Source organism: Rattus norvegicus, chromosome X (genome assembly GCF_036323735.1).
Source record: "Rattus norvegicus strain BN/NHsdMcwi chromosome X, GRCr8, whole genome shotgun sequence".
Lineage (NCBI taxonomy): Eukaryota > Metazoa > Chordata > Mammalia > Rodentia > Muridae > Rattus > Rattus norvegicus.
Window position 1 is genome coordinate 17,267,859 of NC_086039.1, and position 12,213 is coordinate 17,280,071.

Genomic DNA, 12,213 nt, shown 5'->3' on the forward strand with positions numbered 1-12,213 from the left:
CCCATTTTCTCCAAGGGGAGCTTGTACAAGGAAGGTCCGGAGTATGTCTGCACAGCGTACATATGCACCCAGCAATCTTTGGGCTTCTTCCCTATTTGCTAGATGTGTGTCTAGGCCCCTAAGCACATTTCTGCACATGCCAAGTTCATCTTTGTGACTCTTACCTCCCTGGCTGTAAACCTTTACTAGAGGTTGGGTGTGGTAGCATCAGATAAGTTCAAGTCCAGCTTAGACAACACAGTTGAGACCTGCTTCTTTCTCCCACTCCCCCGTACCAAAAAAAAAAAAAATCCTTAGAACCCATTCATTGGGGAGCAGTCATTAGAAAGACCTAGACTTTCTAAACCCCTTTTCCTAAGGAGAGGGGTCATCTGGGAGACTAAAGGCATACATACACAGACATTTCCAAACTGGCTTTAAACATTCATCAGGGTGCCACACGAGGGATCTGGGGTGAGAGAATTGTTACATGTGTGGAGCTGTGAAGCCCTGAGACACAAGACGGGAACCCATGTGACAAGGCTGCTGGGGTGCCCCCACCCCTACCACAAGAGAGTAGAATAGAGGCCCTCTGTGAAGGTCTCAGGGCTATGTAGGAGCCAGTCCTCCCTTGGAGGTAGATCATCCGGGAGGGAACTGAGGAGCAGCTCCCACGGTGGCAGGGGCAGACAGCGGCTTCCTCAGTGGTACTGCTGGTAGTTGGGGTAACCTGGGGCCGGAGCTCCCTCTTTAGGGGTTAGCTGGTTGGGGTCCTCCAAGAATGGGGGTGCTGGAGAGGGGAGAATGAGGTAATGCGGTGAGGAAGCGTGGAGAAGGCTGACAGTGCTTCCTGACTCTCCCTGACCATTGCCCACCAGGTCCTCACCATTGCGGAACTGCTGGGCAGTATAGCGGGTGAGAAGTATGCCAACACCCTCAATGAGGGCCAACAGGATGCCCCCCATCATCGCAGAGCCCACCATGGCCAGCGGACCACCTGGGAGGCAGAAAGAGACACAGCTGAGGAAGGGCAGGCAAAACAGGGCAAGGACTGGGGTTAGGGGCTGGAAGCACTCACTGCGGGCAGCCAACACGGCTCCGGTCAATGCTCCACTGGTGATGGAGTTCCAGGGGTCTTCTTTGCCCCGCAGCCGGACCAGGCCACAGTCGATGGTGGAAAACAGGCCACCCCATACTGCAAAGCTACCTGTAGGGGGACAGAGTCCGAATCAGACATTCTGAGACTCCACGTATCTCAACATCTGGAAACTTCCAAGGTCTGAAGGTTGGCCAAGAAAGAGTGCTGGGACTGGAGATATGGCTCAGTGGTAGAGTGCTTGCCTAGGGTGATTCCCCTTGCCCCGCACTAAACAAATAAACACGACCAGGATATGGTATAATCCCAGCACCTGGAAAGCTCAGGGAGGAGGACTGCAAAGTTAGACACCTATACAGTAGAGGCCTGTCTCCAAAGCAGGAAGTGGGTTGGGAGAGTAACTTAGGATAGAAGCCATGGCTTACGACCTCAGCACCAAATACAAGAAGGAAGGAAGTCCGGATGTAGAGACAGGCGTCAGACTGCGGTGGACAGTCCATCTTTCCGACTTGAAAAGCTCCACGTTTGATGGGAGCAGTAGTTATTATCATCAAAATCCTTCCACTTTTCTTTGGAAAATGGACACAAGCAGATTAACCTTTCATACAGCTTTCAATGCAGCAACCTCTACCGTGTAAATAACACGTGGACTTGGAATTCTGGTTTTGATCCAGGGAGAAGGAAAACAGGGCGGGAAAGCCAGAACACAATAGATATTATTAAACGCTCACAATCTAGAAATCCAAAAGGCTTCAAAATCCAAAACTTTTTGAACATGGTCATGATACCAGAAACAGAGAATTCCATAGATGACCTCAGGTGACATTAACTGTGTTTTAATTCAAGAGAACCAACCGAGTTGCTCTAAAATTAGCTGGTGTGGTGGTCTGCAGTGGCAGTCCCAGCTACATGGGAGGCTGAGGAGCTACAGAAGGCAGCGCACTGGGGCCTAAGTTTGACACCATCCTGGACAACATAGAAAGATCCCTCTAACTGCTGTTTTTGTTTTGCTTTTTTGATGGTAGGGAAGGCCCTCAGGGCTTCACATGTTAGTTAAGCGCTTTACCCCTGGGCCACATCCTGACACCCCCTCTTTTTTGAGCCAGTATCTCACTCAAGTCAAGGCTGCCCTCAAACTTGTTATGTAGTCAAGGATAACCTTGAAGTTCTGACTCATCGGCCTCCATCGCTCAAATGCCAAGATTACAAGTGAGCAGTTTTTATGCAGTGCTGGTGACTGAAACCAGGGCTTTGTGCTGCGAGGTGAAGTACTCTACACAGTAAGTTACATTCCCAGTCTCCAGACGCCATTAGGAATCTGTTTGTGTGACAGAGCACTCGTCTACCCTGCTCAATCCACCCCTATTATATAACAATACATGTATTTATACTGTTTAAAATAACACTTTGGCTAGATACAAGACTGACAACAGGTCCAATCCCTGGTATCTCAAAATAAGTTAATTTTTAAAGAGCTGGGCATGGCTCACATCTGTCATCTTAATACTTGAAAGACTGAGGCAGAAGGATTGTGTTCGTGGCCAGCCTGGGCTATAGAGTGAGACCTGTTTCAAAAAGAGAAAGATATATGCAAGTACTGTAAGATCCAAACCATGGAAAACACTTCTAGTCTCAAGCATTTTCGATAGGAATTCTCAACCTGTGGTTAAAATGTTTACTGGGGGTTTACAGTGTTCTAATATGTATTTGAGGTAGTCTGTGTTAGCTGACTTCTGCAACTTTAAATTAGTATGAGCAAAGGCCTTAGCATAGGAACTGGCAGTTAGTAAGCACCATGGGAATTCATTTTAAAACTACCAACTGGGTGGCCAATGCTGGCATTATCAGATGAGGTTTGGAGGAAGACTGCTACTAGCATAGGTAGCAGTCACCTAACAGGAAAGAACCAGGATGATCTGCATTTAAACTGCAGAAGACCCCGGGCTTGGTAATGCACCCCTTTAGTCCCAGTACTTGGAAGGAAGAGGTAGAGGCAGGGGTAGGAGAATCTCTGTGAGGACAGCCTGATCTACAGAGTGAGTTCCAGGATAGCCAGGGCTACACAGAGAAACCCTGTCTCACAAACAAATCAACTGCAGAATACACAATTGTGTCCTTAAACTGTTGGGAATTGTCATCACAGTGGGAAGTCGCGGTCAGACTTTGAGTTAGAATCTGGATCTGTAACTTACATTCTTGCCTCAAAGGATCAACTATCCCCAAAGTTCCTAACATGCCTTTATGGTTCCCCAATCTCACCTCCAATCTGGGGTGCTCGGATCCTCACAGCATTGATACTACCTCTGAACCGGTGTCGAATTCCCTGGAGAAAGCAAGGAGAGGTGTTAGGATAGAGGTAAGAGCACTTGCGGGCAGGCAGGCTTCCTAAGGAAGGGGTGCTGGGGTCCTCAGTGGTAGAGCACATGCCTATAACAAGCAAGGCTCGGGGTTCTTCTACACCCAGCACTGCAACAAAGAAGGCATGAGAAAGCTATTAGACACATAGTAGCAGCCAAAGAACCAGGAGGACAGAGAGTAAATCCAACAAAGATATTCTCGGGGTTGGGGATTTAGCTCAGTGGTAGAGCGCTTGCCTAGGAAGCGCAAGGCCCTGGGTTTGGTCCCCAGCTCCGAAAAAAAAGAACCAAAAAAAAAAAAAGATATTCTCAGAGTGAGGTGGCTGAGTTGTATCTCTTCGCTCACTTGTTCAGTAGCCAATGAGGAGGTCCTATATGCCAGGCTTCATCCTACACACAGGGGTACAACAAGGAACAAGATCCCTGCCCTCTCAGACTGAGTGCACACAGTAGTGGCAAAGACAAATCCTAGGCAAGTAAGACAGCTTCAGGCAGCAAAATGCAATCCAGAACAGTGGTCTCCACTCATGGCTTCTGACCCCCTTTTCGTGGAATGACCCTTCCACAGGGGTCGCCTAAGACCATCAGAAAACAGATATTTACAGTACGGTTCATAACCGTAGCAAAATTACATGAAATTTATGTAGTAGCAATGAAATAATTTTATGGGTAGGGGTCATCACCACATGAGGAACTAAGTATATTAAAGGGGCACAAAACTCAGACCCTTTAATTGGGTTGAGAACTGTGGTGGTACGCACCTTCAATCCCAGCACTCGGAAGGCAGAGGCAGGTGGATCTCTGTGAGTTCGAGCCAGCCTGGTCTACAGAGGTAGTTCCAGGACAGCCAGGGTTACACAAAGAAATCATGCATCAAAAAATGAGTCCCAGGGTTGGGGATTTAGCTCAGTGGTAGTGCGCTTGCCTAGCAAGCGCAAGGCCCTGGGTTCGGTCCCCAGCTCCGAAAAAAAGAAAAAAGAAAAAAAAAAATGAGTCCCAAACAACTGGAGCAGGAGCTATCCCAAAAGCTGTTGCCTGTATGTGGGCTATGTACTTCTAGCTGGGCTGCCTTGCCTGGGCTTAGCAGGAGAGGAAGCGCCTAGCCTTGCAGGGACTTGATGTGCCAGGGCGTATGTGTGTGTGTGTATGTGTAGGGAGATACAAGGATTATGGGAGGGGGTGATGGGGAGGGCAGTCAATGGGATGTAAAGTGAATAAAAAAACACAAATAAATAGGTAAATAAATAAATGAAAGAAAGAAAAAGAAAGGTTAAGATCCACCGCCTTAGGGGAAAGAATAAAGAAGAGTGACAGTGAGTGAGGAGCAAAGCAAAGCCTTATTAGAGATGGAGCAAATGAAGGAAGCTGAGGCAACAGCTTGGCAATCGGGTACATTCTTAGCACACAAGATGGGAGCTTCCATTCCTGACAGCAGCAGAAAAAAAAAAGGGAGGGCACAATATGTGTGAAGAATGAAAACTATGGGCAAAGGATACAGGAAAAGAGAGGTCCTGGAGCTGAGGAAGACTCAGAGCGAGACAGAATGGTTACAAACAGACCCAAGCATGGTGCCAGATGCCTGTAATCTCAGCACTTGGAAAGACAGGAGGGTTTGAGGTTCTGTGCCAACCTGTGCTCCATAAAATGGTTGCTGTGTGTCCTGTGTGGTATACATATGTGACTGTGTGGGTGTGTGACCATGTGGAGGTCAGAGGAGCTCACTGAACCAACTTCCAGGTGGGCTGACTGGCCAGCAAGCTCTTGGGATATATACGCCTGTCTTGTGTCCCACCACCTCTACCACTGGGACTATAGGACACAAGCAAGCATGCCTGGCTTTTTACATAGGTATTGGGGACTCAAACTCGGGTCCTCATGCTTGCGAAGCCAATCCACTGAGTCTTCTATCTTCGAGAGGTGGGGCTCAAAGGAAAGGTAAAATCATATTACTCTCCCCTTTGATTTAAAGGTTGTTCTGTCAAACACCTGTCATCATCTTAGATAGAGGATTTTTTATTTATTTATTTTTTTGGAGACAGGATTTCTCTGTGTAGCCCTGGTTGTCTCAGAATTCACTCTGTAGATTAGACTAGCCTCAACTCACAGATCTGACTGCCTCTGCCTCTTGAGGGCTGGGATTTAAGACTGACCTGAGGTAAAGTCTATGCTGCACACACATTTAAAATTTGATGCTAACCTTTTTCTTTTTATTCTGATGCTAAGGCTAGACCCTAAGAGCCCTCCCTTCATCTCTGTTGCTTAAATCAACTGCTCTAGCCCCTAAGACTGTTTCTGACAGCACAGTATTTCTACACGGTTCTAGCTGGATAGTTGAAGAACAGAGTCTCTCAGATCCTAGACCCGGGAGCCAGGCCCAGCATCCGGTAGGTGAACAATCTACAGAATGTCTAGTATACTCAGAGCAGTACCCTACATCAGCAAGACTGCAGATTCCCACACCACTGGGTGAAGACCCAACTCACAACAGGGGCATTGCGGAAGCCCTTGACAGCCTGGAAGACTCCACCACCAATGACACCCATGGTGAAGGCTCCGCCACAATCATCCACAATTCGCCACGGGCTGCAAGCAGGAAGGAAAAGACTGCATTAATGTGAGACCCTGCTCTGCCCAGAGAACCAAACCGGGAAGCTCATGATGGATCCGGAACACCTCAGATAACTACAGATGAGTGCTGACAGTTTTTATACTCCCTATAAAGCCCGAAAGGAAAGCCACTTGTGGTTCTGCATCCCTGTAATCAACACTTGGAAGGCTGAGACAAGAGGATCCTGAGGTGGGATTTCCAACCTGGGCTCTAAATGGAGACCCTGTCCCACAAAGAAAGTTTGTGCACTGGGTGCGGTGGCACATGCCTTTCATACCAGCAGTCTGGAGGCAGAGGAGGGTTGATCTGTGTGTTTGAGGTCAGCCTAGTCTACTCAGATCCAGGCCAGCCAGGGATCTATAGTGAGACCCTGGCTCAAAACAAACAAACAAAACCTAAAAAAGTATTGTAAATCTATCTATGGGACAAGATTAAGGGAAAAAAATTGAGACAGGGGATGTTTTTCTCCACATAGCTTCCAAACCTGGGCTTATTGCTGGCAGAATAGTTCTCTTGGTTACAAGCAAGCATCAATCAAAATTCTTTTTTGTTATTATCAAAAATCAAACGGCTTTGGAACCTAGGACTCCCCCCACCCTTGCTTAAGTCAACTGCTCTACCACTGAGCTATACACCTCTAGCCCCCATGACTGTTTCTGACTGTACAGTATTTTCACAGAGTTCTAGCTGGATAGTTGAAGAACAGAGTCCCTCATATCTCAGACCCAGGAGTCAAAAACAGAATGCTTTTTGTTACTATCAAAAATCAGTACAAAGATTTGTCTTGTCAGGTTTCAACAGTGTTAACTAGCTAACGTTATTTAAGTAAACTATAAACAGGGTGGCTGGCACTCGGTTCTCCGACACAAAAAGCACGTCCAAGGGAGTCCTGGGCCTTGTGTCGTTTTAAAACCTAAAACGGAAAAATCAAAAGGCCGTGCGGAAGACCCGGGTCCCATCTCTTAGCCCACAGTGGGTTCACACATGCCCTATCCGATGTCAGAAACTAGCCTGGGAAAAGCCACGCGAGGAAACCCAGTGGATATTGGCTCCACGTCTCTCCTCCCTCGCTGCCAGAATAGATCTGCCCAGAGTTTCTCTTTTGGCTCACAAAAAGGATCTAGGAGAAGAGCCAGGGCAACAGTGCTGTAATTTGTCCCACACCGCACCTACTGGGACACTCCACTGTGGCGGTTTTCAGACGAAGTCCGAGTGGGAGGGGCCATGCCGGATGCGCTGAGGCAGTGAAGTTTCCAAGCCTCCAGTGTCAGGGACTTGACATTGCAGCCCCTGCCTTCCCCGCCCGCCTCCCGCGGTCCGCCTGAGTGTCGCGCGGACTGTCCTGAAGCCTGTGCCCATCGTCGTACCAAGGTTCGCGAGCGTACTCCTCCATGGCGCCAGCGTCCGGCCTGGAGCAGTCGGTCGCGCGGGAGAGCCACTCCCCCCGCTCCGAAACGCCCCAAGCGCTAAGGCGCCCTGCGTAGACCAGGGAAACAATTGGCTTTTCCCTGCTTACGTAAGGCCAGTGGCGCGCTCTTATTGGATAGCCAGGTGGGTCACATCCGTTCCTGTAAGCCCCCGAGTCGACCAGTTAATTGTAGCTGGGGAGAGTTGAGGAGCATATTGTGCTTTAAAACAAGAGCCCCTCGGTGCTGGTAAGCGTTGTGACAACGAAGGAGAGGAGGGTAAGGTGACAGACTTTGATTAATCGCACAGTTGTACTGATAAGGCCGGGGTGTAAGCTTTCTTTTAAAGCTGGAGATGGCGTTGGCGTTTTGCCTCCCCCATCCTAGCGCATTGGTTTCGCCCACCGTGTGGATTTTGAGAAACGTTGGGTGATCCCATTTCTGGGTTGCGGGTGTGTAGCATTTGGTGTCTTGGGCTGTGGGTGGAGCCTTGATCTAGAGAGGAACTGGGTCTTGGGTCCATCCGGTCTCCGGTGCCTGGGTCCGTAGAGTTCTGGTGAGACTAGATCTGGCCATACTGCTACGTTATCTCTTTCATCTCTTAGCACGCATTTTTGTTCTGCTTTTTCAGCTGCTGGTGCAGTTGGTAGGTAAGGGCTCAAATGAGCACACGCAGTAGGGTGGTGCATGGTTACTGGATATCCAGATTGAACATCAGATTTGCCTTTCAGTACTGTCTTGTCAGTTTCTAGATCCAGTCAGCAACCCACTATGCCTCTCCCTGTTGCGCTGCAGACCCGCTTGGCAAAGAGGGGCATCCTCAAACATCTGGAGCCAGGTGAGAAAACTAAAAGCAAATGCATCTACCATGTGCTATTGTTAAGAGACGTTCTGTTATTCTAGTCTTTATTCCCTCCTCTTCTCCGATCCCTCCCGCCCCCGTGAACCCAGGTGCATGGTAAATAAGTGCTTTACCATCTTCTGCAGTGCAAGCATGCACACCTTCCCCCTCCCCCTAGTACTGCTGGAGTCAAACCAAAGTTCTTGAATGTGCTCTACTATTGAAGTCTGGCTCCTTGACAGGCACCTTGTGTTTGATACTTGATATATTGCCTGGCCTGACAGGCATCTCGTCTATAATTTTTCTGATATACACTACTCCTTCGTGGTTGGTAGGTATTGTGTGAAGTGTAAGGCTGGAAGGATAGATTTAATTTAATTCGTGAATCAAGTGGACACAGTAACCATAGTCTCAGCTACTAAGGAGGCTGAGCTACATAGATGGCTTGAGCCCAGGTGGTCAAGGCCAGATAAGGCAATTTGGCAAGACCCAGTCTTCAAAAATAATAAATAAAGAGTATAAAAAATAATAATTAGGGGCCGGAGAGATGGCTCAGCGGTTAAGAGCACTGACTGCTCTTCCAGAGGTCCTGAGTTCAAATCCCAGCAACCACATGGTGGCTCACAACCATCTGTAATGGGATCTTGATGCCCTCTTCTGGTGTGTCTGAAGACAGTGACAGTGTACTCATTTGTAATAAATAAATAAAGCTAAGTATGGTGGCATTGATCTGTAATCCCAGCGTGGCCGGAAGGAAAAGGGAGTCACAGGAGACAGCCTGGTTTACATAGTGAATTCCAGGCAAGATTTATTAAAAAAAAAAATTAGAAAATAACTCAAATAAATCGATGACTACGTGGCATTTAATTAATTAATTAATTAATGTTTTGGACATGGTCTCACGCTGTAGTTCTGGCAGGCATCAGACTGGCTTCAAATTCACAGAGATCTGCCTGTCTCTGCTTCCCTCATGCTAGGATTAAAGGTGTGCAGTACCACACCAGGCCCGTATTCATGTAATAAAAATGACATCTGATATATCCTGCAGCCTCCTAGGTACCAAATCCAGTGACAAGGTGTTGATAGTCTCTGGTTTAACTCAGCAGAGGTACTGTGGTGATGGGCACCTTAACCTATTAACACTTTTGGGGGCTAAGTGCCTGGCACATATGATATGGTAACAGTCAATAATGATGATGTCAGTTCAATTCACTCTATTACTAGCTGCTAATTCCACATTCTTGCCAATAGTAAATAAAATGGGGCAGGAATTTTGATCTGTATGGTTCCAGGTACTAGAAAGTACATCCTCTTATTGTATGGATAACTGACATCTATTACAAGACTACTTTGCGCCAGATGTAGACTTTGTGCCTAATGGGGCTAATAAATGAGCACTGATATTGTTTGCTTGTTGGTAGTAGGGTATAAATCCAGGGTTTCAGGCAAACCCGGTATCATTAGTGTTTCTTTTAAATCTTTTGAGTACTGAGCCCACTGTTGATAGTGTTTATCTCATTAGCAATGTGGACAGTCATAGCTGACATCTCTTGGTGTCACTATGATGCTGTAGGCACATACATTTTATTGTTAATTATACCTAGAGCTGAAATCTGTTCTGGGTTTACTGATGGTCAGGCATTGGGCTGATAATAAACACCATCTTTATTCTACACATCTGCTGCAGGCTTGTTGTCTGTCAGCCCCTAGGGATAGATTCAGAGCAATTTTTTTTTTTTTTTTGGAGCTGAGGACCAAACCCAGGGCCTTGCGCTTGGTAAGCGCTCTACCACTGAGCTAAATCCCTAACCCCTAGATTAATTTCTTGCTGTCCAATATACATGACCCAGAAACTCATTGCAGTTCAGAAAATGGATAGATTAGCCATTATTTCAGGCAAACCCCCTGCTGTTCAAACCCATCTCGTTGAAATAGGTTGGGATAATACAATGCCACATGGTCTCTGAACTCAGGAATTGATGGGATATCAAATTTTTGAGGGGCTGGACAGATGGCTCAGCGGTTAAGAGCACTGACTGCTCTTCCAGAGGTCCTGAGTTCAAATCCCAGCAACCACATGGTGGCTCACAACCATCTGTAATGAGATCCGGTGCCCTCTTCTGGTGCATCTCAAAACAGCTACACTGTACTCATATAAATAAAAATTAATAATTTTTTTTTAATTTTGAAGATTATCAACCCTGAGCACATGCTCCTGTGTCTCCCCTGCACGGTGGTGTAGATGTGAGTGTATCCAAATCCTGAGTCTAGGAGGAGAAACCCCCCCCAGCACTAGTGGGTAATTAAACTGCTTTTCTCCTTCCCCATTCTTCCAGAGCCAGAGGAAGAGATTATTGCTGAGGATTACGATGATGATCCTGTTGACTATGAGGCCACCAGGATAGAAGGTCTGCCACCAAGCTGGTACAAGGTGTTTGACCCTTCTTGGTGAGCCTACCGTCATGAGGTGGGAGGGACAGCTGGCTTTGCTCTTATGGTGTTCTCTCTTATTGTGGGTTGAGAGAGAAGAGATCTGCATGAAGCAGATCTGGGCACAGGTTGAGGAGACAGTTGGTATAAGGGACACCTCAGCTGACACTCCCTTCCCTTCACTGCTCACAGTGGACTCCCTTACTATTGGAATGTGGAGACAGACCTCGTGTCCTGGCTCTCACCACATGATCCCAACTTTGTGGTTAGCAAATCTGCCAAGAAACTCAGGAACAGTAATGCAGGTGAGTTGGCAAATACAGGCATGTCTCAGTGATTCGTGCAGTTTGGAGAGAGGCTGATGAGACCATAGGTGTAAGAGAAGGGTTTTCAGGACTTCTGTTACCATAGATGCTGAGGACAAGTCGGAGCGGAATCTTGAAAAGGTTGACAGAAATCATGAGAAGTCAGATCGTAGTCACGAGAAGCCAGACAGAAGCCATGAGAAGGCAGACCGAAACCACGAGAAGTCTGACCGAGAACGAGAGCGGAACTATGACAAGGTAGACAGAGAGAGAGATCGGGATAGGGAACGAGAACGGGCATTTGACAAGGCAGACCGGGAAGATGGCAAAGACCGGCGCCACCATCGCAGAGAGGACCTGGCTCCTTACCCCAAGAACAAGAAAGGTAAGCAGATGAGGTTGGGACTTGGATGAGTCAAGTGAGGTACCAGGGCACAGATTGTCTAGTTGATGCCTAGACCTTCTGAAGGATGCTGTGGGCCATCGCAGCCACTGGTAATACTTCTTCCTGTGAGGAGAGGCTCCTTGGGTCTCAAGTGAAAGTCTCGTCCTGCTTCTTATTTTTATAGCGACGAGCCGGAAAGATGAAGAATTAGACCCCATGGACCCCAGCTCATACTCAGATGCACCCCGGTAAGTGAAACCCTTGTTTCAGGATTGCCACTGTGCCACCATGCCTGTAAATAGTACCTTTCTCTTTTGTCTTTTTCTTCCCATGCTTAACTGCTTGGGCAGTTAAGGGACGTCCACTGCACCCTCTTGTTGTACTCTAATTCTGTTGTCCCCAGGGGCACATGGTCAACAGGACTACCCAAGAGGAATGAGGCCAAGACTGGGGCTGACACGACAGCGGCTGGGCCTCTCTTCCAGCAGCGCCCATACCCTTCCCCTGGGGCTGTGCTCCGCGCCAATGCAGAAGCCTCCCGCAGCAAACAGCAGGACTGAATTTGTGTTCCCTGTAGCTTTGGCAGTCATTTCTGTGTTGCTTTCTTGCGGCTCTGGAGTAGGACCCATGGCTTCAGACGTGCTGAATAATTAGTCCACCAGTGAGCTACACTCCCAGCCCCCTTGGTGTTGTTTTATGAACAACAAGCCCTTGTTGGTGTTGTTTAATAAAAGCTTTTTGGGGAACCATCTCCGTGAGACTTGAGTGCTTCCTTTCTTCATTCTTTGCAGGCTTTGCAACCCAAC

The 12,213-nt window shown here is 47.7% G+C and overlaps 2 protein-coding genes across 12 annotated transcripts; one reads left to right on the forward strand and one right to left on the reverse strand.

Annotated features, from left to right (window-relative positions):
- Positions 1-398: 398 nt before the first annotated feature.
- Positions 399-7,566, reverse strand: Timm17b (translocase of inner mitochondrial membrane 17b). Of its 2 annotated transcripts, NM_001108249.1 has the most exons (6): positions 7,408-7,482; positions 5,916-6,015; positions 3,335-3,398; positions 1,058-1,186; positions 866-976; positions 399-769 (listed from the first exon to the last, which is right to left on the reverse strand). In NM_001108249.1, exons 1-6 carry the CDS (start codon positions 7,431-7,433, stop codon positions 681-683), a joined length of 519 nt encoding a protein of 172 aa, NP_001101719.1. In that variant the 5' UTR covers positions 7,434-7,482; the 3' UTR covers positions 399-680. The 2 variants fall into 2 exon arrangements, with proteins under 2 accessions (NP_001101719.1, XP_063136121.1); XM_063280051.1 differs by having other exon boundaries at positions 399-976; positions 7,408-7,566.
- A 20-nt stretch (positions 7,567-7,586) lies between these two features.
- On the forward strand, positions 7,587-12,160 carry Pqbp1 (polyglutamine binding protein 1). Of its 10 annotated transcripts, none has more exons than XM_006256708.5 (7): positions 7,587-7,725; positions 8,199-8,284; positions 10,624-10,735; positions 10,910-11,022; positions 11,129-11,407; positions 11,592-11,655; positions 11,811-12,158. In XM_006256708.5, exons 2-7 carry the CDS (start codon positions 8,218-8,220, stop codon positions 11,965-11,967), a joined length of 792 nt encoding a protein of 263 aa, XP_006256770.1. In that variant the 5' UTR covers positions 7,587-7,725; positions 8,199-8,217; the 3' UTR covers positions 11,968-12,158. The 10 variants fall into 10 exon arrangements, with proteins under 10 accessions (XP_006256770.1, XP_006256769.1, XP_063135991.1 ...); XM_006256707.4 differs by having other exon boundaries at positions 7,588-7,725; positions 8,192-8,284; XM_063279921.1 differs by having other exon boundaries at positions 7,626-7,725; positions 8,178-8,284.
- The last annotated feature ends 53 nt before the right edge of the window (positions 12,161-12,213 follow it).

What these genes read in the sequence shown, in the direction of transcription:
- Timm17b (XM_063280051.1), bottom strand. Translation starts at nt 7,433, where the DNA reads ATGGAGGAGTACGCTCGCGAACCTTG. An exon ending in GAGTACGCTCGCGAACCTTG is followed by an intron (nt 6,016 to 7,407) that starts GTACGACGATGG and finishes TCCTGCTTGCAG; the next exon opens with CCCGTGGCGAATTGTGGATG. An exon ending in AGCCGTGTTGGCTGCCCGCA is followed by an intron (nt 977 to 1,057) that starts GTGAGTGCTTCC and finishes TCTGCCTCCCAG; the next exon opens with GTGGTCCGCTGGCCATGGTG.
- Pqbp1 (XM_006256708.5), top strand. Translation starts at nt 8,218, where the DNA reads ATGCCTCTCCCTGTTGCGCTGCAGACCCGCTTGGCAAAGAGGGGCATC. An exon ending in CCTCAAACATCTGGAGCCAG is followed by an intron (nt 8,285 to 10,623) that starts GTGAGAAAACTA and finishes CCATTCTTCCAG; the next exon opens with AGCCAGAGGAAGAGATTATT. An exon ending in TCATACTCAGATGCACCCCG is followed by an intron (nt 11,656 to 11,810) that starts GTAAGTGAAACC and finishes TGTTGTCCCCAG; the next exon opens with GGGCACATGGTCAACAGGAC.